The sequence below is a fragment of the Gymnoscopelus microlampas genome (genome assembly GCF_963454915.1).
Source record: "Gymnoscopelus microlampas genome assembly, chromosome: 22".
Lineage (NCBI taxonomy): Eukaryota > Metazoa > Chordata > Actinopteri > Myctophiformes > Myctophidae > Gymnoscopelus > Gymnoscopelus microlampas.
The window spans coordinates 21,185,864-21,207,285 of record NC_139959.1 but is presented as its reverse complement, the minus strand read 5'-3'; the positions used below and the strand labels follow the sequence as shown (position 1 = coordinate 21,207,285).

General features: G+C 40.0%; 1 protein-coding gene across 3 annotated transcripts; it reads left to right on the top strand.

Moving 5' to 3' along the window:
• Positions 1-683: 683 nt before the first annotated feature.
• LOC311039388 (ATP-binding cassette sub-family D member 3-like) lies at positions 684-20,533 on the top strand (the record flags this gene model as incomplete). Of its 3 annotated transcripts, none has more annotated exons than XM_084049253.1 (23): positions 684-793; positions 2,500-2,536; positions 2,925-3,023; positions 8,058-8,146; positions 10,549-10,618; positions 11,628-11,725; positions 11,979-12,102; positions 12,228-12,284; positions 12,394-12,536; positions 12,648-12,717; positions 12,830-12,899; positions 14,621-14,718; positions 15,104-15,195; positions 15,825-15,916; positions 16,396-16,468; positions 16,561-16,624; positions 16,771-16,848; positions 16,971-17,036; positions 17,769-17,858; positions 18,010-18,129; positions 18,246-18,350; positions 18,695-18,751; positions 19,128-20,533. In XM_084049253.1, the coding sequence occupies 23 exons, from the start codon at positions 684-686 to the stop codon at positions 19,203-19,205; spliced, it is 1,980 nt and encodes a 659-aa protein (XP_083905379.1). In that variant the 3' UTR covers positions 19,206-20,533. The 3 variants fall into 3 exon arrangements, with proteins under 3 accessions (XP_083905379.1, XP_083905380.1, XP_083905381.1); XM_084049254.1 differs by lacking the exon at positions 10,549-10,618 and adding an exon at positions 9,273-9,342; XM_084049255.1 differs by lacking the exons at positions 684-793; positions 2,500-2,536; positions 2,925-3,023 and adding an exon at positions 9,273-9,342 and having other exon boundaries at positions 8,056-8,146.
• Positions 20,534-21,422: the final 889 nt, after the last annotated feature.

The following is a 21,422-nucleotide window of genomic DNA, read 5'->3' as shown; positions in this document are numbered from 1 at the left end:
CTTCATAGTGTGTAGTTGATAGAAAATACGTTTTTTTTTGGGTGAACTACTCTTTTAAGTTGTGTTGCCAATGCCATCAGCGTATCCAGGCAGTACCACTTATCAACCAGTAGGTGTCCTACGGCCACCAGGGTCTGAACAATGGGAGACCATCACCTCCAACCACTGCAGATGTTAAAAGTTTCAGCAGGAGGGATAAGTTATTGTATCAACAAACTCTACCATACATATTGGTTACAATAAAATAAAAAAGATTAACGGTTTTATTCAGGCTTTAAATGAACACCCATGATTTGACAGTGTCAAGTGTCAAATCAAGGTTATTAAAATGTGCATAACTGTAGTTGGTTGTTGTTACATCCCATAGCCTGGATGGTCGCTTGGTAGCACTATCATTGGCTATTGGTTGTGATACAAGAAGAGTGGGCCGTGTTTTTTCGATTGATTTTTTCATTTATTATTATTATTATTATTTTAATTGTATTTAATTGTTTTCATTTAAAAATAATAATAATAATAATAATAATAAGATGTGGTCGCTGTACGGTAACCATGACAACCAACCAGCCATTCAGAGCGCGCCCCCTTCCTTCTGGCTTATGGGATCTTGGACATTGATCCGTCTTCTTTTTTCGTTCCCCCATAATGCACCTCGTCCCCCAGCGACCGCTGTCAGAGCAAACATGGCGGCCGTCAGCAAGTATGTGACAGCGAAGAGCTCCACCATAGCCGGCGGTGTTCTGCTCGTCCTGTACCTCCTGAAGAGACGACGACGGCAGGCCGGGGCGCACGGGTACGTTATGAAGTACTAATAATGAAAATGGAGTGTGTTTGTTCCCTCTGAAACGCGTAGAAGACACTTTATCCCCACGGTTTGTTCTGTTGTCTGAGTGTCAAACAAGGGGAGAGCCTCTTTCTGTGGTGTTTCGACCAGGTGGGCGTGGTTTTGAGGCATAGTCTTGTTAGGTTTATGTATATAACCACGCCCACCTGGGCGAAACACCAAAGAAACGGGACGGATGTAGAGCACAGGTGTACTGGAGTGTGTCGTATATGATAACAATAGTAATATTATAATGATAAGCATTGGTGGAAAGTAACTAAGTACATTTACTCAAGTACTGTACTTAAGTACATTTTTTAGGTATTTGTTTTAACTTAACTGGAGTATTTCCAATTTTCAGTACTTTTACTTCTACTCCACTACATCTCAGAGGCAAATATTGTACTTTTTACTCCACTACAATTATTTGAAAACTTCTAGTTGCTAGTTACTTTGTAGATTTTGATTGCTATTACAAAACATACATTAAACACTGCAGCTCTATACACATTTTCGGTGTGTCGTTATAATAAAAACAATATTAATATCAGTGGTGGAAGAAGTATTTACATGTTTTACTAGTAAAAGTAAAAGTATCAATGCTGCAATGTAGAAATACTGTTACAAGTAAAAGTCCAGTATTCAGATTTTATTTAAGTAAAAGTACGAACTTGTAGATCTGCTATTTTCAAATGGCCTAAATGTATATAGGGCAGAAGTGGTTAATGTATGTTTTGTAATAATGATAAAAATCTACTAAGTAACTAAAGTTTTCAAAGAATTGCAGTGGAGTAAAAGCACAATATTTGCCTCTGAGATGTAGTGGAGAAAGTAAAAGTACTGAAAATTGGAAATACTCCCGTTAAGTAAAAATACCTCATAATTTTACTTAAGTACAGTACTTGAGTGCATGTACTTAGTTACTTCACACCACTGCTAATATAATGATAAAAGTATGTATTATTTGCTATGAGTGAGTGGTTGCACATCCCAGCCACGTTGCTCACTAAATCGGGCCACATCGCCTCATATTTTGGACAATGGAGGTCTTTGTGACCTGCGGGCAGGCAAGGGTTAACCTCATCTGACTGTGGTCTTAGGCACGTACTTTAGTAATTACACATACTGTATGCCATTGCATACACAAGGAGTGTATTAATTTAACATATTACACATGATATACATTTAATTAATATATGCATTACATAGTAATTACACATGCTAATCACACACGTATTAGTAGTTAAACATATAAGCCTATGTTAATTGCACTTATAGTAATCATGTTAGTTACACATACATAGGCTAGTAGTAATTACACATAATAGTAGTAAGTACACATATGTTGATTACACATAGTAGTAATTTCATATCTGTTAATTAGGCTACATAGTATTAATTTCACATGTCACAATACATAGTACACATAGTAGTAGTACTCATAGTATTAATTGCAAATATTATAATTTCACATATATTGCGCCTTTGCAATAAAGGGTGATTGACCTTGTCCATCTGTGTTTATTTACACACTGACATTGGTCAAAGTGCGTTTGGTTGTTCCTTGCTTCAGACTGTTGTATTAAATGAGTGTATTCACTGTTGTGAATGGAAATATTGCTGTTGTATTGTAATGTACAATCACTGATGTTGAGAATGACTTTTTCCCATTGCAGTAAAGCGAGGGGCTCAGAGCTAGTGCTTAACAATGACGTAAGTTTTACCTTCCATTAGTTCCATATCAAGCTCAACAACTCAGAGACTTTACAAAACTTTGGCAGTTGATCATCAATGTCAACAGTTATTATTAGCCGAATAGGCTCTCTGCACAGCAGCCATATTGGAAAGAAATTGGGCCTAAATGTACACTGTCAGAGTAATGGTGGTCCTTGTCATTAAAATGCTTGAGAACCACTCTGCTACACTAAATGGAACAGAGCCTTCGTTAGCATCATTGGTAACACATGTGAAGGAAGTAAATAAGCGGCCCAATTCCTTTCCAACATGACTGCTGTGCATAGAGCCTATGGCAGTTTGGCTTAGTTCCAGAGATGTGTGGGTACATGTGTGTGACATTCTTTTGTTGACACTGTTCATGCAGAAAGATGCCAAAAAGGACCGGGCAGCTGTGGACAAAGCGTTCTTCCTCCGAATCGGCCAAATCGTGCGGGTCATGGTGCCTCGATTTCTCTGCATGGAGGTGGGTCTTCATTATTTTATCGACAGTACCATCTACATAAATGTGTTTGTCATTCATTATGTAGCAGTCGTATCATCTAGTTATCCGCTTATCGTTTTCCCAGCTTTTTCTCATCTCTTGAGGAGAAAAGGCTGCCTGGTAACAACCTAATGCAGAGCAGTTCTATAGGGCGGGACTTCTGTTGTATGCACTTCCCCCGGAAGCTCTCTTTTTCTGACCAATTTCAACACAGGTTTCATGCATGTGGAATAGGCCTGTCACAATTATTACATAATCGCCTAATCAAGCTTACAACAAGTGACGTGTTGTAAGCTTGTAGATCTGCTATTTTAACTTTTTTTGAAAGTCTAAAATTAGATCAATTGTGTCAGTAATTTCTTTGTATATTTAAGTTATTTTTCAGCCCTGTTCAATTTGTAATTATGAAGTCTAAAAACCAAACACAAATTAAAATTGTATTCATATGTTTCAATGTTAAATGCCAAACACACAATTAAATCGTTAATTGCAATTATTGAATTAATCGTCAACTTAAATGTGTAATCGTGACAGCCCTAATGTAGAATATAACCAGATCTGCACAGCATCAATGTAACTTCCTTCCCTGTGCGGTGCAGGTGCTTCCGTTACTTCTGCTTAGACACTCTCACTAGCAGGTCTCGACCAGCGTGCTATTTTCAGCAAAAGCTTTCCCCACAGCAACAGAAAACTGAAAATACACTAGTATAGAGCCCTGAGGGACCCCGGTCAACCATATAGGGTTTAAGTGGTTAAACCCCTATAGAAGTACTTTGTCGTACAAGATAGCGAAAATTGCCGAAACTAAACCAGCTTGAATCGCGATGCGTTGTAAGCTTATAGATACTGTATGCTGTTTTCAGTATTTTGGGGACAATTAGGGACACCAGGGTTAATATGGTTAATTAAATGTATAGTGCAAGCCTCTATTAGGCTACATAATATACATTATGAACATGTGCTATGCATAAACCTAGAGCAGGGGTCATCAACATTTTTCAGCTCAAGGACCCCTTAGCTGAGAGAGAGATGAAGCAGGGACCCCCACTACATATTGGATTCATGTTAAATGTGTGTTTTCAGACATTTTACAAGTTAAACCCTCAATGCCTTGTTATCTTGGCCTTTGGCTCGGTACTTGGCCTACTCTTTTTCCCCTCTACACCAAACCTCTCCGCAAAAAATAGCCGATCTACAAGACGCGTTGTGAGCCTGTAGATCTGCTATTTTCGGCTAATGTTCCCCCCTAGAATAGGGATGCGAGGGTTCAAGTGGTTACTGTAAAAATAAATGAAGTCCCTATCTCACAAAGCTTTGGCGGCCCCCCTGCAGTATCTCTTGAAGACAACTTAGTGGTCCCGGACCCCCTGTTGAAGACCCCTGACCTAGACCATAATCTGCTGTAGAACGTCATGACTCCTAGATAAAACGGTGTAACCATGACGCAGTCTATTCTGGCAAGAACCTGCGATAGTCTCTCCTTATGGAGGTTGACCTTGAAGTAATTGATCCTATTGCTGAAAATTCAAACCGGCCTTGCACACATCTCTGGAGAGATTGCAAGAGTAGAGGAAAGGTGCGCACATGCCTCAGTGTGTGTGTGAGGACATGGGCGTGTTTTCACGTGCGCAACGTGTCACTGTGTCATATTTTACACGCCTCAACTTATCGCTGTAATCATACCAGAGAGGGTCAGTGAACACAGGCCAAAGAGCTGGTTCATTCAGTGATGTGTTCTGTAATCAGCTGATTGGCTTTCCGTCCATCATCCTGACAAGCCCTGAAGAAAGCATACATGGTGTCAAACACATTGAATATCATTGCTGTCGGGCAGAAACCTCTTGTCTGCATATTCACACTTTTTGTGTTTTTTCACTCAGACCTGTATTTAAGCCATTAAACTGGGAAAAGCATCTGTGTCATTTTACATTTCTTTGGCTATTTAAAAATAACTTGTAGAAAAAATAGCTATTTTGGAAAATCTTGAAAATTTGTGCAAATCTCTGAATATATACATTATTTTTTAAAGCGAACATTATTAACTCAAATCTTTGCTTCTAGGGGGTCCCTGGAACAAAAGATTTTGAGATGGGGGTCCACGGCCAAATGCATATCATTTTGGGGGTCCTTGACATGAAAAAAGTTTGAGAACCACTGATATTATAACAACATAAGTTTTTTTTTTCAAAAAACTGTTTGCCTTAAAAATACATATATTCAAAGATTTTTCAAAAATAGCAGATCTGCTTGTATATCTGCTATTTTTTGAATAGCCAAAGAAATCTAAAATGACACAGATGCTTTCCCGGGCTTAATGGGTTAAAAAGCCACATGAACACAATCACAAAGTCAGCCTACTATCACCTCAAAAATATACTGTAGCATGGGTCATCTGGGAAAAGGTCTGCTTTCTGTCCCTAAAACCATAAATAAACGTGGGAAGCAGCATTTAGTTTTTATGCACCACATATCTGGAACAAACTCCCAGAAAACTGCAGGTCTGCTGCCGCTCTTATATCCTAGTTTAACCCATTCAATCCGGGAATGCATCTCTGTCATTTTAGATGTCTTTGGCTATTCAAAAATAGCAGATATACAAGCTCATACTGTGGCACCGAGTGCAGTGCCATGAGCTTGTAGATCTGCTATTTTAGACAATTTGTGCAAATTTGTGCAAATCTTTGAATGGAAAAACATATTTTACAAATGTTTAAAAAATATATATTACAATATTTTCAAAAATAGCAGATCTACAAGCTCATAGCGTGGCACTCGGTGTTGCGCTATGAGCTTGTATACAGTGCCTTGCGAAAGTATTCACCCCCTTCACTTTTTCCACATCTTGTAAAGTTACAGCCTTATTCAAAAATGTATTATATAATTTTTTGAGCGGTGCAACCGCTCCTATAAGTGGGTTTAGGGCCCATCCGTGGTGAAAGTTTTTCTTTCCGTCGTGAAAATTTGTCTTTCGCTGTGACGCCATGCTGTGGAAAACACGCCCATTGGCTAAGCTTCGCAGGATGTACTGTGATTGTCTTCGAGCCGCATGATGAAATTGTCTCACTCAAAACTCACTAGAAAATGTGCTCCTCGGAGCACAGGTCTCCGCCAGTACTGTTCCTGATTAATCCTGTCTTAAGTGTTACTTGATTAATCCTGTCTTAAGTGTTACTCCGCCATTTCGTGATTACTCCTGTCTTACCTTACTTTGAAAGAGGCCAAGACTCTTTCAAAGTGACACATCTATTTATAGGCCGCTATACGTCATGCGTCTCACTAGCCAATCAGAGCACACTCTTTCAACGTATTGTCACGTGTCACGTGAGGCTTGACCAATGTTAGCTTGGCCGAGGGGGGGGGGACGGAAAGTGAAAACATAGTCTCCTGGCGGAGACAATAAACATCACCGCTACAGCAAAGGGTCTGAATACTTATGGGTCTGGATACAAAGGGTCTGAATACTTATGAAGTATTCAGGGTCTGAATACTTCAAACTTCGCAGACGTGCTGTGATTGGCTAGCGAGACGCATGATGAAATTAATAATAATGTAAAAAATGTAAGCACGTCACTTCGCAGGACGTGCTGTGATTGGCTACCGAGATGCATGATGAAATTAATAACTCATAAATATCACCGCTCACTTCACACTGGGTGTCATTATTTTGCTCATAATTCTACACACAATGTCGCATAATGACAAAATGAAAACGTTTTTTTAGAAATGTTTGAAAATGTGTTAAAAAATACAAAATTACAAAATCACATGTGCATAAGTATTCACACCCTTTACATAATACTTTTGTTGAAGCACCTCTGGCAGAAATTAGAGCCTCAATTCTTCTTGAGTATGATGCTACAACTTGGCACACCTATTTTGGGGCAGTTTCTCCCATTCTTCTTTTCAGATCTCAAGCTGTATCAGGTTACTTCGGTGCACAGCCATTATCAGATTTCTCCAGAGATGTTCAATGGGGTTCAAGTCAGGGCTCCGGGTGGGCCACTCAAGGACAATCACAGACTTGTCCTGATTGAAGCCACTCCTGTGTTAACTTGTCTGCATGCTTAGACTCCATGTCCTGTTGGAAGGTGTTCCTCTGCCTCAGTCTGAGATCCAGAGCGCTCTGGAGCAGGTTTTCATCATGGATCTCTCTGTAATTTGCTGCATAAATGTTTCCCTTGATCCTGACTTGTCTCCCAGTTGTTGCTGCTGAAAAATATTCCCACAGAATGATGCTGCGACCGCCATGCTTCCCTGTAGGGATTTTGTTGGCCAGGTGATAAGCGGTGCCTGGTTTTGTCCAGACATTACACTTGGCTTTCAGGCCAAAGAGTTCAATCTTTGTTTCAACAGACCAGAGAATTTTTAGGTGCCTTTTGGCAAACTCCAAATGGGCTGTTATGTGCCTTTTGCTGAGGACTGGCTTCCATCTGGCCACTCTAGCAGGAAGGCCTGATAGGTGGAGTGCTGCAGAGATGGTTGTCCTTCTGGAAGGTTCTCCCATCTCCACAGAGGAACACTGGAGCTCAGTCAGAGTGACCATTGGGTTCTTGGGCACCTCCCTGACCAAGACCCATCTCCCCCAGTTGCTCAGTTTGGACCAGCTTTAGGAAGAGTCCTGGTGGTTCCAAACGTCTTGCATTTAAGAATGATGGAGGCCACTGTGTTTGTTGAATACTTTTGCAAGGCACTGTATCTGCTATTTTTGAGTAGCCAAAGAAATCTAAAATGACAGAGATGTCTTCCTGGATTGAAACACAACTAAAGACCTTTCTGTTTGCCTCTGCCTTTGATTGCGTTACTTTTCTTTTTCTTTCTCTTCTGCACTGTAATTGTATCTGTTATTTTTTAATTCTTTTGTTTTATGCATCCTAAGGTCATTGTATAATTGTGTTTCCTCTGCTGGACGTTGTGCGTAAAGCACTTTGAATTGCCTTGTTGTTGAAATGTGCTATACAAATAAAATTGCCTTGCCTTGTCTAACCATTCTCTTACCTTGCTGTTCTCCTACCACAGACGGGGTACCTTCTCCTCATTGCTGCCATGCTTGTGACCAGGACCTACTGTGACGTATGGATGATCCAGAACGGTACAATGATTGAAAGGTCAGGAGTCACAGTCTCTTTGTGGGGGACACTTAACGCATTCAATCCGGGAACGCATCTGTGTCATTTTAGATTTCTTTGGCTATTAAAAAATAGCAGATCTGCTATTTTTTGGGGGAACAAATCATGAAAATGTGTGCAAATCTTTGAATATATTATGCATTTTTAACTCAAATCTTTGCTTATGGGAATATTTTGAGATGGGGAGGGTCGCGGACAAATACATATCTTTTTTTTTTAATATACAGAATGGAGCGCTATAGGAACAATAACATGGTTTTCCCTCCACAGGTTTCCAGTGGAATGTTTCTTTTTCTTGGATACATTAAGAAAATAAGCAATGTAGCAAACAAAGGCTTGTGACGGTATTCACACCTTTGGTTCAAAAACATAAGCTCCACAATTTGTACGACTTTTGAAGCACACACGATGAATAGTAATATGTAAAAAAGAATCCACACATAATGGCTTCAAAGTTCACATCACTTAACCTCTTAAAACCCCAGCATCCATATTGTGGGGAAAGCTTTCGCTGAAAATAGCAGATAGACAAGCTCGCGTTGTGAGCTTTTCGATCTGCTATTTTCAGCAAAAGCTTTCTCCACAATAACAGAAAATACACTAGTACAGAGCCCTGAGGGACTCCGTTCAACCATATAGGGTTTAAGTGGTTAAACCCCATTTAACCCATTCAATTCAGGAACGCATCTCTGTCATTTTAGATTTATTTGACTATTCAAAAATAGCAGATATACTATGAGCTTGTAGATCTGCTATTTTTGAAAAAATGTGAACATTTGTGCATAATGTTCGCTTAAAAAATATATATTCAAAGATTTGCTCAAATTTTAAAGATTTTTCAAAAATAGCAGATCTACAAGCTTGTATATCTGCTATTTTTGAATAGCCAAAGAAATCTAAAAATGACAGAGATGCGTTCCCGTATTGAATGGGTTAAGAATTGGGAATCTGGTTAAGGGAACCCATTGCAAACTCACTTGTGAGTTTTAGTAGGACTGCAAACTGTAGCACTCTATTGTGCTTGATTTTAAAGGGCTAGGTTGGGTTGCAAATCCTGTAATATTGTCTTTGCAGGCACTGATGCCTTTGTCTTAATTCCCCACAGTGGGATCATAAGCAGAGATATCTCTCTGTTCAAGACACACTTTTATGCCTACATTGCTGCCATACCCGGGGTAATTTGACCGTCATGTGATTTATTCTCATAGAAATGCATTCCCCAATCCTTTTTAACCAGTAACGTTGTGGTGGTTAACATCTTCCTTTTAATGGTATATTGTTTGGTGTGTCGCTGAACATTCTTTAACATAGATAGTGCTGGTTCTGCGCTGCTATCCAGGCCAGCGGAGCCTTAACTTTGGCCTACAGTATGGCTTCCATGCAATGAATCTATGGGTCTCTTAAGGTAGACGAGTAGATGTCTCAAAGGGGAATTTCATCAAAATGTATGTGTTTTCAAAAGTACATGTTATTCTTATGGCCATTTAAAATGCAGTCTGAATTTGTGAAAGATTAGTACTATGTCTTGTTTGTTAATTAATGTTATCAATTAGTAACCAATGGATCGTGCCATACGAATAACATCCTTAAACTGAGCAGTATTCCCCTTTACGTCCCTGTCAGGACTCCTCTGTTACCCTTAAGTCAACACACTAATTGGGTTGTTTTGTTAATGCTTTATATTAAAGTCCTTGTTCTAAGCATGAATTAATAGGTCCCTTAATATAAGTCCTTATAAGATGCATTTTAAGTTTATATTAACATTATGTGTTGATAAGACCAGTAGGTGATTTGAATTTCTTTCTTTCTTTTGGCGTGATATCTTCAATAGTTGCTAATTGATAATGCAAAATATTCTCCTCCAGTCCTCATTGACTTGCATTGCGCGGTGAAACTCAAGTCTCAAATTCACACTTTTAGCACACAAACGATGTGAATATAGCAGATTCTGCCAATGCAGAAAATTACAAAGCTTGATTCAGTGTTTTTCATTCATTGCACAAGCCAGAAGATCCATTAGTTTAGCTTCTGAGATGAAATTGAAAAACTCATAGGGCGTTTTAATAAAGTACTTAAGCAGTTAATAACATGTTTAAGTTCTTATACATTTCTTGTAATCAAACAATAAACGTGTTTATGCTTATAGCGCTTACTGTATATTATTAACACATAATAATGTTAAAAAAACATCTTACAAGGACTTCTAAGAGCCTTCTTAGTAAATAACGCTTATAAGGACATTCATATAAAAGCATTACTGTTGTAATGTTTTCCTCCTCTGAACTGTACAACCTAGATAAACGTTATGTTGCATCAGTTATCTGTTCCACCAGCCATGCTGGGAAATGTTGGCTCATTCTTGTGCATGTTGTGGTTTGCAGTGCAATTATCGGTCGATCATCTAAAGATTTCAAGAAGTTCTTGTTCAGCTTTATGAAATTCATGCCAGTTGTAAGTTCATTTTTTTTTGTTCCCCCATCTCTTGTTTTTGTCGCACTCTTTAGTCAAGTGTGTCGACTGTGATGTATTCATGTTTCTTTGAGAGTTGCATTGCAAATTGTCAGTGAACAATTCAGAGGAGGCCTGATATTATTAAAAAACCCTAATATGATTACTAACACTAACCTTTCTCTTAATATGACCTTCATTTAGGGCTGCACAATCAAAAGTCAATCAAAAGTAATCGGAATGTCCAGATTTGATGTTTGCCAATTATGTAACTGGGGAAAATTAATTTACACATCTCATTTGGTCAGCTTGCCCTCATCCCTCATCATTGTAGTTAGTTAGTAGTAACCAGAACATTGTACAGCCCATCTACCCATCCATCAGGCTCACACACACACACACACACACACACACACACACACACACACACACACACACACACACACACACACACACACACACACACACACACACACACACACACACACACACACACACACACACACACACACACACACACCCCAATTACAGAGGCCATTACATACCATGTGGTCTTAAACAAAATGAGTAACAAAGGCATTAAGAAAGTTATATAAACAATAGTCATCTAATAATTGTGATTATAATTTTAGCGATTGTTGTGCAGCCCTACCTCCAGTACATAATTTCTTAATGGTCTCATACATTCATTGGAAAACCTGCTTGTTGCATGATTAACATTAATATTTCTCGTGTTAATGAGCTATAATCAAATCACAATCTACCAAATCAATGTCAAGTCAATAAATCTGTACTTTCTTGCTTTGCAATCTGCTGTTTTTACTATCTTGGTTATTTTTTATAATGTTATCTTGGCAGTGCAATTATAATTCATCCTAAGTATCTTCAAATGCATGAGTAAAAAAAAGACGAAAATATACTGCAAAGCATTAGCATAGCCTAAGTGCTATGCCGAAGGACAGAGCACATGGTGAGAGGTGTGTGTGTGTGTGTGTGTGTGTGTGTATTGCAGATTGCCTTGGTGAACAACTTCCTCAAGTTGGGCCTGAATGAGCTGAAGCTGAGGTGCCGTGAAAGGCTCACGAAGCACCTGTATGACCAGTACCTCAAGTAAGCCCTCTCACATCACACTGACCTTGCACTGAGTTGCCACTGCACTGCACCAACGATAGGCTTGGAGAAGAGTTTGTTTCTGGGCCGCAGATGCGATGGGAAAAATGGCATATCGGCCAGAAACCTCTTATCTCCGTATTCTAACTTTTTGGTAAATTAACGCCATACTTGATCATACTACATACATACTACACACAAAAGTATGAAAAGTAGCAGATTGAGTACTGAATTGTGTGCTGTGCTTCTGCAGAGGTTACACATATTACAAGATGGGTAACTTGGACAACCGGATAGCCAACCCTGACCAGCTGCTCACACAGGATGTGGAGAAGTTCTGCAACAGCGTGGTGGACCTCTACTCCAACCTCAGCAAGGTAATTGAGCTGAGTAACTTTCAATAGATTCAGACATTTAGAGCTTTTGCTTTTCGTTGTACGACAACACACATAGGGCTTAGTAGTTAAGGTTCCTTTTTAATCATGTCTTTTCTGTCCCTCAGCCTCTGTTGGACATCGGACTGTATATCTTCAAGCTCACAAGTGCCATCGGTGCCCAGGTACTGTTAACTTGATTGCAGCTTTTACAGCTTTACAAACTCACATGCATTCTAGGCCTTCTCCACTAAAACAGGCCATCTGGTGTGTCACTGTCTCCCCTCCTCCCAGGGCCCAACCAGTATGATGGCCTATCTGCTGCTCTCAGGCCTGATCCTGACCAGAGTCAGGAGACCCATAGGGAAGATGACAGTCATAGAGCAACGCTACGAGGGCGAGTACCGCTATGTCAACTCCCGCCTCATCACCAACAGGTAACCCACCGTGCTACCTTTTTAGAGCTAATTCTAGGCTCCCCACCCCTATCCCCTTATTCCCCCCTCGGCAATATCTGATGTATGGATCTTCTGTGTTCATTGTCGCAGTGAGGAGATCGCCTTCTACAATGGGAACTTAAGAGAAAAACAAACCATTTATGGCACATTCAAGAAACTGGTTGGTAATGTTTTTTTTTGTGTTTGTTTGTCTTAGTTTTTTTCTTGGGGTGTATCTTGAGCAATAGCTCATATTTGATTTCAGTAAGTGAATGTTGTTCTTTTGTCCTCAGGTTGACCACTTGCATAATTTCATCTTCTTCCGCTTCACCATGGGCTTCGTGGACAGCATCATTGCCAAGTGTAAGTGGCTGCATCCCGTCTCCACAACTTGCCAGTGCCTTCTGTCACATAGTTGCCAATGTGTCGTGAGTCAGTACAACTTTTAGCTTGGACTTGCCAAGCCGAAGTGTGTAGATGTTTTGAATGTGCAGCTGGCTTGCTTGTGTGATATCACTTCCAAGCGAATGCGTTGTTGCCAATGTTCCCCATGTTTGTGCCGAATCTGGGGGGAATGAGATCAGGTCAAAGTGTATTTTTTTTTCGGTACTGGGAGCTGGCGTTAGGTGTGGCTCTCCACATCTCCCACGGGTCTAGCACATTGTAAAGGGGATAGACACCCTCATTGCTTGGCTTTGAGGCAACAGATTCACTCTTTGCTATCTCCTAAACCTTGTGAGCATGCCAAAACTTGGGTGTGATTCTTAAACCTTATAAGCGTGCCAAAACTTGTGTGTGATTCTTAAACCTGGTGAGCGTGCCAAAACTTGGGTGTGATTTTGGATGCTGAGCTTCACTCCCAGAAGTACATCTATCTATTTATCTACTATTTCCGGTTGTCATCTTAGCAATATATCTAAATTTAGATTATTCCTGTCATAGTCAGATTCTGATTAACTGGTTCATGCTTTTATTTCCTGTAGAACTGCATACTATGTTATGCAGTTCAGATTATTCAGAATGCTGCAGCCAGAGTATTAAAGGGGGATTGATTTTGTGTTTTAGGTTCAGATGTGCCAATGTGTAAGCATTGCACATTGACTAAATCTAATACACCTATTATTCATTTATTAGCTGCAGACGTTGCTGACGAGACAGTATTGTTTTACTCACCACATGCAGTTTTTAAAAAATAAACAAAATGGGCCTAGGATTTCATGCCCCTGTAGCTAAAACCAAACATTTAACCACATCCCTCCTATTTTAACTTCTCATCACTGGCTCCCATTAAAACAAAAACAAGATTTGAAAAGTACAGTACTGGTAAAGTACAGTTTTTAAAAATATGAATGGTTTAGCTCCTTCCTAGTTCCTGCATTGTTGACACGCTCACTAAATACAAACCGAACAGATCCCTTAGATCAGGGATGGGCAACCATTTCAGGCACATGATCACTTGGCTGTTTTCAAGGCTGGCGTGTTCACCCAGTGTTAATAGGTGTCAAACCCACCTATTAACCGTTCACCTGTTATGAAATACCCAGAATTGGGACACTGATGGTTCACGTGGTTAAGAGCTGCTACAACAGTGTCTTCTTTTAAAAGCAGACTAAAAACTAAAAGTATGTATTTTAGAATCAGTATTATAACTATTGATTCCTTTTATTAATAATAATAAATTACATATTCATATATATTGTGTGGTTTTATTCTAATACCTTATACAGTACTGTATATGTTTTTATCTTATTTCATGCTATATGTAATATATTTTGTATCGTCTGTCGGGTGGAAACCTCACATGTCCAAAACTGTTACTTTTCTAATAAGAAATTTGCAAAAGTAGCAGATCTACAAGCTCTGCTACTTTTGATGCTTTTGTGTGACGCTGTAGTATGATCAAGTAGGGCATTAATTTATGAAAAAGTTGATGAGATGAGAGGCTTCTGCCCAACCGCAACGATATGTTCATATCTTATGTTTGATCTTTGTCCATATTTTATTTTGATTGAGTCTACGCCTGTCATATGAAATGTGTTGTGTAAATAAACTGGACTTGACTTGACTGTGTCCCCCCCCCACAGACCTGGCCACTGTAGTGGGCTACCTGGTGGTCAGTCGACCCTTCCTGAACCTGTCCCACCCCAGACACCTTCACAGCAAACACTCTGAGCTGCTGGAGGTCAGAATGGACACACACACACTTGAAACATTTGAAAACGTTAATTAAAATGATTTCTCCATCGCAACGCTTTCCCATCAAAACCAAAGTACTCACAAACTTTGCTCCTTTTTTCAATCCGACAGTGTAGGCTAGATTCACTCACTGCTGGATGTGAATGATGCCATCTGCAGTTGACCAGCACTGCACAAATCGGTGTGACTTGTAGGACTACTACCAGATTGATTATACTGTATTGATATTTTGCTTGTAGGTCTACTACCAGAGTTATAATGTACATATTGATGTTGTAGGACTACTACCAGATTGATTATACTGTATTGATATTGTACTTGTAGGGCTACTACCAGATAGATCATACTGTATTGATATACTGTGCTTGTAGGACTACTACCAGAGTGGCAGGATGCTGCTACGGATGTCCCAGGCCCTGGGGAGGATCGTCTTGGCTGGCAGGGAAATGACCCGCCTCTCAGGGTGAGCAGTCACTTCTATCAAATCAAATGATTCGGCACTGTCTTTATACTGTGGTATTAATGACAATATTGTGGTTCTAGACTATATAAGGTTCTCAAACTGTGGGTCCCCCAAATGTTTTTTTTGCTTAACATGCAACATTGTTTTCTCACTCAACAGTAAACAAACCAACATACAGTATAAGTGTATACAGGGTATCTGCACATTTCTAAAGAGACAATTTAACAATTTAAGGACTTGAAACCTTTTTTAATACCTCTAAAATGAAATAAAAATATTACTACAGTGAAAAGTAATCAACAAACTATACTATAAAAATGGTCAAACATTGAATCAAACTAAATTAAATGCCTCTACTGTTACAATTCCAAGTAGCAGTCCCCAGAAAAGTTTGAGAACCAGACTCTAGCACTGAAAAGTGGATGCCCTCATGTTGATGAAGGCATACAGGTCCTAGAGCCTTCATCGACATGAGGAGGTTCAGTTTTTGCAGTGCGTTTTCCAATTTCTTAAAATAAATGTTTACCCAAATCAAATGTTTTGATGTAGTATGATCAAGTAGCGCGTTAATTTACGAAAAAACACAAAGTTAATATATGGCAATAAGAGATGTCTCTCCATCCCACCAGATTTACTCTTCGCATCACTGAACTGATGAAGGTGCTGAAGGAGCTCAATGCTGGCAAATATGAACGTACCATGGTCACCCACCAAGAGAGAGGTAACTAAATCTAGAATAGGAGAAAGTTGGTGAGTAGGTATTGTAGGTATCTACGTGTCACAATTGCTTTGTGAACTTAGTAGAAAAAGTCCTTTTGCCCACCTACTGAAATGGACAGGTGCGTAGTAGTAATGAAGTTGAGAAGAACAAATGAGGGGAGTTCTGTATAGGGCTGTCACGATTACTAATTTAAGTTGACGATGAACTGTCTCACAAATAATTGTGATTAACGATTTAATTGTGTTTTTTCTTATTGAACATTGGAACATAATACAAAAATAATGTTTGCCTTTTTAGGCTTCGTAATAAAAACTTGCACGGAGTAGATATGACAAATAACAAAAATATACAGACATTACTGACATACTTGATAACATTTTTCAACATGGAAACGATTATGATGATTATTCAAGAATAATCGCGATTATCTCAAATAATTGTGACAGGCTTACAATCGAATCCTCTTTTTTCCACCATAGATTCGGACTCCGCTGAGAAAATGACGATGGTACCAGGAAGTGGCCGGGTCATCAACATGGACAATGTCATCAAGTACGTGTGATGCATGCGACCCTCTCAAATATCATACTTAACGCTCTTTTCACCAGTTCTGTGTTAAAGTGGCAGTGTTTTCCTTTTGTCAGGTTTGAGCACACCCCACTAGCTACACCCAACGGAGACATCCTGATCAGAGACCTGTCGTTTGAGGTAAGGCCTCTCTCTCTCTGTCTTCTTCTCTGATCATAGAAAGACTTTTTTGTTTTGTTATAGAGGGCAATTATAATGTAATAAGGCCTATTAGCCAGGGATCCTTTTTAGATTACCTGTAGATGTAACTGTCTGTGTATGTGCAGGTGACATCAGGCACCAACGTCTTGGTGTGCGGGCCCAACGGCTGCGGCAAAAGCTCGCTATTCAGAGTCCTCGGAGAGGTTAGGACATTTTCAGCTATTGATGAATGTTTTCATCCATTCCCTAATCCATATTCATAAACTGACATGCATCATCTGAACTGCATCTTTCTAATGTACAGTATATATGGTGTGCTTTTCAGCTTTGGCCATTGTTTGGAGGGCAGCTTACTAAACCTGAAAGAGGAAAGCTCTTCTATGTTCCCCAGGTAAAACTCTTTGTTGTCTTGTTGTGAGAGCCCTAAACATGACGATGAAAATGTTTAACGTGTCCTTTTATATTTAGCCATTTTTATAGAATGACCGTGTTTCAGATCCAAATATGACATACTTTTCAATAGCGTCAAACCAAGCTGTCACGGCTACAAAAAAAGAAAAGGGGAAAATGCTGATGATCAGAGATGCATATTTGCATAATGCACTTATTTGTTAGTCAATGACATGAGGTTTATTACCATGGCAAACAAACAGCTGTGTGTCAGTGTTAATTTGAATAAAATTCCATTTAGTTGTAGCCATATTCTTTTTATTTCGTCATCTGAAATGTTATACTTTTAGTTTAGTTGTAGTTGACTAAATATCATAATATGATGTTCGACTAAATCTACAGTTGATTTAGTCCACACATTTTTATTTTGGCAGGCCTTGATGGCATCGTAATGCTTGATTTATACTTAGCTGTGTGCTGAAAATAGCCGGAGCGTGACACCCATGCACAACCAAGCATAAAATGACTTGTCTTAGTTCTACGGGATCTCTTCTCCGTTAGTCTCTCCCTAGCACTTTGGTCTAGGGTTTGGTCAAGGCGAAATTTTCAATAATAGGCATAGTTTTATCATGGCCTAGTTTCTCTTTAGTTTTCATCTGTGAAAAAAGGTAGGCGACGAACATTTTTTGTCATAGTTTTAGTCTGCAAAATAAACGTGTGTGTGTGTTTCCAGAGGCCCTACATGACCATAGGCTCACTGAGGGACCAGGTCATCTACCCAGACACATTCGAAGAACAGAAGAGGAAGGGCATCTCTGATCAGGTGCGAATCGCGAAAAAAAAGCCCTTGCGAAAAAGCTGTTACATCCTTTTAGTATTCCTTGTTAAGTGGTTTATTTGTGTGTGTGTGTGTGTGTGTGTGTGTGTGTGTGTGTGTGTGTGTGTGTGTGTGTGTGTGTGTGTGTGTGTTGTAGGTGTTGAAGGAGTATCTGGATAACGTCCAGCTGGGTCACATCCTGGAGAGAGAGGGCAACTGGGACATAGTCCAGGACTGGATGGACGTGCTCAGTGGAGGAGAGAAGCAGAGGATGGCTGTAAGACTTCATTCTGTCCAACAGTTTTTTTCATTTTTAAATTCAACTGTGCCTCTTCCCATATATGGCTCTTGTTTTTTGTTGTAAAAAAAAACTGTTTTTCTGCATGTGTGCAGATGGCCAGGCTGTTCTACCACAAGCCCCAGTTTGCCATCCTGGACGAGTGCACCAGCGCAGTGAGTGTCGACGTGGAGGACTTCATCTACAGCCACTGCAAAACCGTAGGTCCTACACAAATGCCTTTGAAAAAACGCGTTTTACTGAACCACTTAAACTCTATACGGTTGACCGGAGTCCCTCAGGGCTCTATACTAGTGTAATTTTTGTTATTGTGGGGAAAGCTTTCGCTGAAAATAGCCAATCGGCAAGCTCACAACGTGTCGCTTGTCTATATGCTATTTCCTGGGAAAGCTTTCCCCACAATACCGATGCTAGGGTTTAAGTGGTTTACCACTTTTTGTTAAAACAACTTAACCACTTATGGTAACCACTTTAACCACTTAATTAGTTAGCAGTTTGAATGGATCGGAGAAGCTAATGTCTTTCATTTTCCTTTGGTCCACAGGTTGGCATCACCTTGTTCACCGTGTCCCACAGAAAGTCACTGTGGAAACACCACAAGGTAAGAGCACACATAAGCATGTATGCCCAATATTCTATATCAGTGATTCACAGACTGCAGGAACTTTTTCACAACTCCTGTACTATTTTTTTCTGACAAGATTATTGCTTTCCAAAATATCCTCCATGCTAGGACCCTGCAGCATGGGGTAGTTTTGGGGTGTTCTTTTGCTTTCTGCCAGAGATGTCACCAAAAAGATCCTAGCCCTAAAAAGTTCCATTAAATAGCAGTGGAGATTCCTAGTCCTCTCATTAATCAGTTTGTGGTTGACAAGTGAAACTTCCCTGTTGTCTCATTATCACTGAGAATGCCTCAGGCCGATGTGTTTTTTCCCCGCCGCCTTGATACTGACAACATTTTGTTCTCCGTCTCCCAGTACTACCTGCACATGGACGGCAGAGGGAACTACGACTTCAAGCCCATCACGGAGGAGACGGTGGAGTTTGGCTCCTAGTGGATTTTCATTGGTGCCTGACTGACCTGCCGCGCTCACCCCAGTTCTCACAGCCAGAGTCCACTAATTCCCTGCACTCAAAAATGTTGGAAACTAAAAATCATAGACAGTGCCGTTTTTAATCAACTGTAACTCTGTTTTACGAGATGTTATTTAAAAAAAAGTCTTTAGTCGTGATTAATAGATTATTGATAATCTATGTAAGTTGATTGTACAGTATGTAACTTTGAAATGTATGGCCTGTAGTGGTCAGTCTGGACCAGACTTGTCGAGATTGTAGACACAAGGGGCTAAATCTAGAATAATTGTTTTGCATCACACACCTGAGAACTGAAATCATGTCTCAATTGATGTAACTAGTCTAGGCGAGCTAGCCGCCCTATCGTTCTGCGAAGCAACAGGTCACCCCAGAATCGTGTGTTGTTGTCGGTTCGGATAACAGTACAGAGGTATATGCAAGAAGCGCAACGTGATGAAATGTTTTTGTTTTGTTTTTGCTGCTCCAGTTGCACAAGTTTATTCTGCCGGCTACTACCCCCAAGGGGAATGAAATAGTTTAATCTGTAAACCCGTTTTAAAGTGCCGTCTCGTAGCCAGCGTTCCCTGTGTGACTGACTGCTGCCTATAGAGCAGAAAGTCTGTGCCAGTGAGGTGGTGCACACTGCAGTTACTAAATGGCCTTGTCCAGGAGCCAACTCTTTGTCTGAGCGGTCTTCTGATCTGTATGAAGGATTTGATCGGTGTGTAACACGATTTTTGTCTAATGAGGTTAGAATCTCACACACACACACACACACACACACACACACACACACACACACACACACACACACACACACCTTTTGAGCTTGTAGATCTGCTATTCATTAGCAGTATTAACAAGAGCTTGTAACTAAATAATAACTACATTGTATGCACAGAACACAGTTTGGGACATACATGGTGTGTGCCCGACAGCGACGATATAAAATATTTACATTTAATGTGTGTGTGTGTGTGTGTGTGTGTGTGTACTTCTTGGGTAATGGAATTGGGTTATTCTAGGATTTGGGGAAAAAAGAAGAATGCAAAGTTGGCACTGGATGTAATGTAATTGGGGTTTTGTGGGATTGTTTAGTACTTGCTCAGTGGCACATTGGTGACCGAAAGCAGAAAGCCTTTCCTTTACCCCAACCTCTGTTTGTCACTGTAAAATAACACTATTCTTTTATTGAAATGTAAAGCAACCTCTGTAGAGAACTCCTGGTTTTGTATGGATAATGATTTATTAATGATGTGATTCTTCACTCGCGCATGGACCTGCAAATAAACTCAACAGTGCATTTTCATTGAGAGTTAAAAAAGGTTTTTTTTCTTTCTCCAAGCCAGTGTGTTTGACCAGGAAAACTCCTGGTGAGACTTGTGTCAGTCATTGTGAGGAGAGGTGAGTCAATTTTCAACTTGACTTTGGGACATCGTTCGGGTCCAGACATGTGACCCAGGTGACAACAAGACACTTGGGAATGTGTGTAAAGGGTCAACACTCATGCAACACAACATCTCGTCGCTGTCTAGCAGAAACCTCTTATCTCCATATTTTAACTTTTTGCTGAAAAATACTGACCGACAAGCTCACAAGATGTCGCACTGTGACTCGTTAGCTAGTTGATCTGCTATTTTCGACACCCAACAGTGCTGCACAACTAAGTATAAATCAGGCTTAAGATTAAAGATGAGTCACTTAGTGGTTACCTTTGGCCCAGGTCCAACCCCATGGTTCAGCACACCACACCCCAGGCTGGCCGGTCAAAGATCATATAACTGCATTTTAAGATACAATTATATTTATGTATGAGGTTTGTGCTCACAAAATTCCACTCTTAACCCAAACAAGTTTTTTACTGTCTGTATGACGTAGCTACATAATTATAAAAGAAAGATATATGGAGATAAGAGGTTTCTGCCCGACAACGACGAAATGAAAGACCTGGCATTAAACACTTTGCACTCGGACATTCTGGGCATTTTTTCTTTAAATACATGAACAGTTATGATCTAAAGGCCAGACCGCACCAATGAAACTAGTCGTAGCAACTTGCAACTGCCATTGGGGATAATGGTTGCAAGTGTTGCATGGAGCTGCATTGGTGTGGACAGGCCTTTAAAAGCTGATTCTACAGAATCTTCTTAACCACAAAGGGTGACGTGTAGATGTTATCTCATGGCAGTTCACTGTAT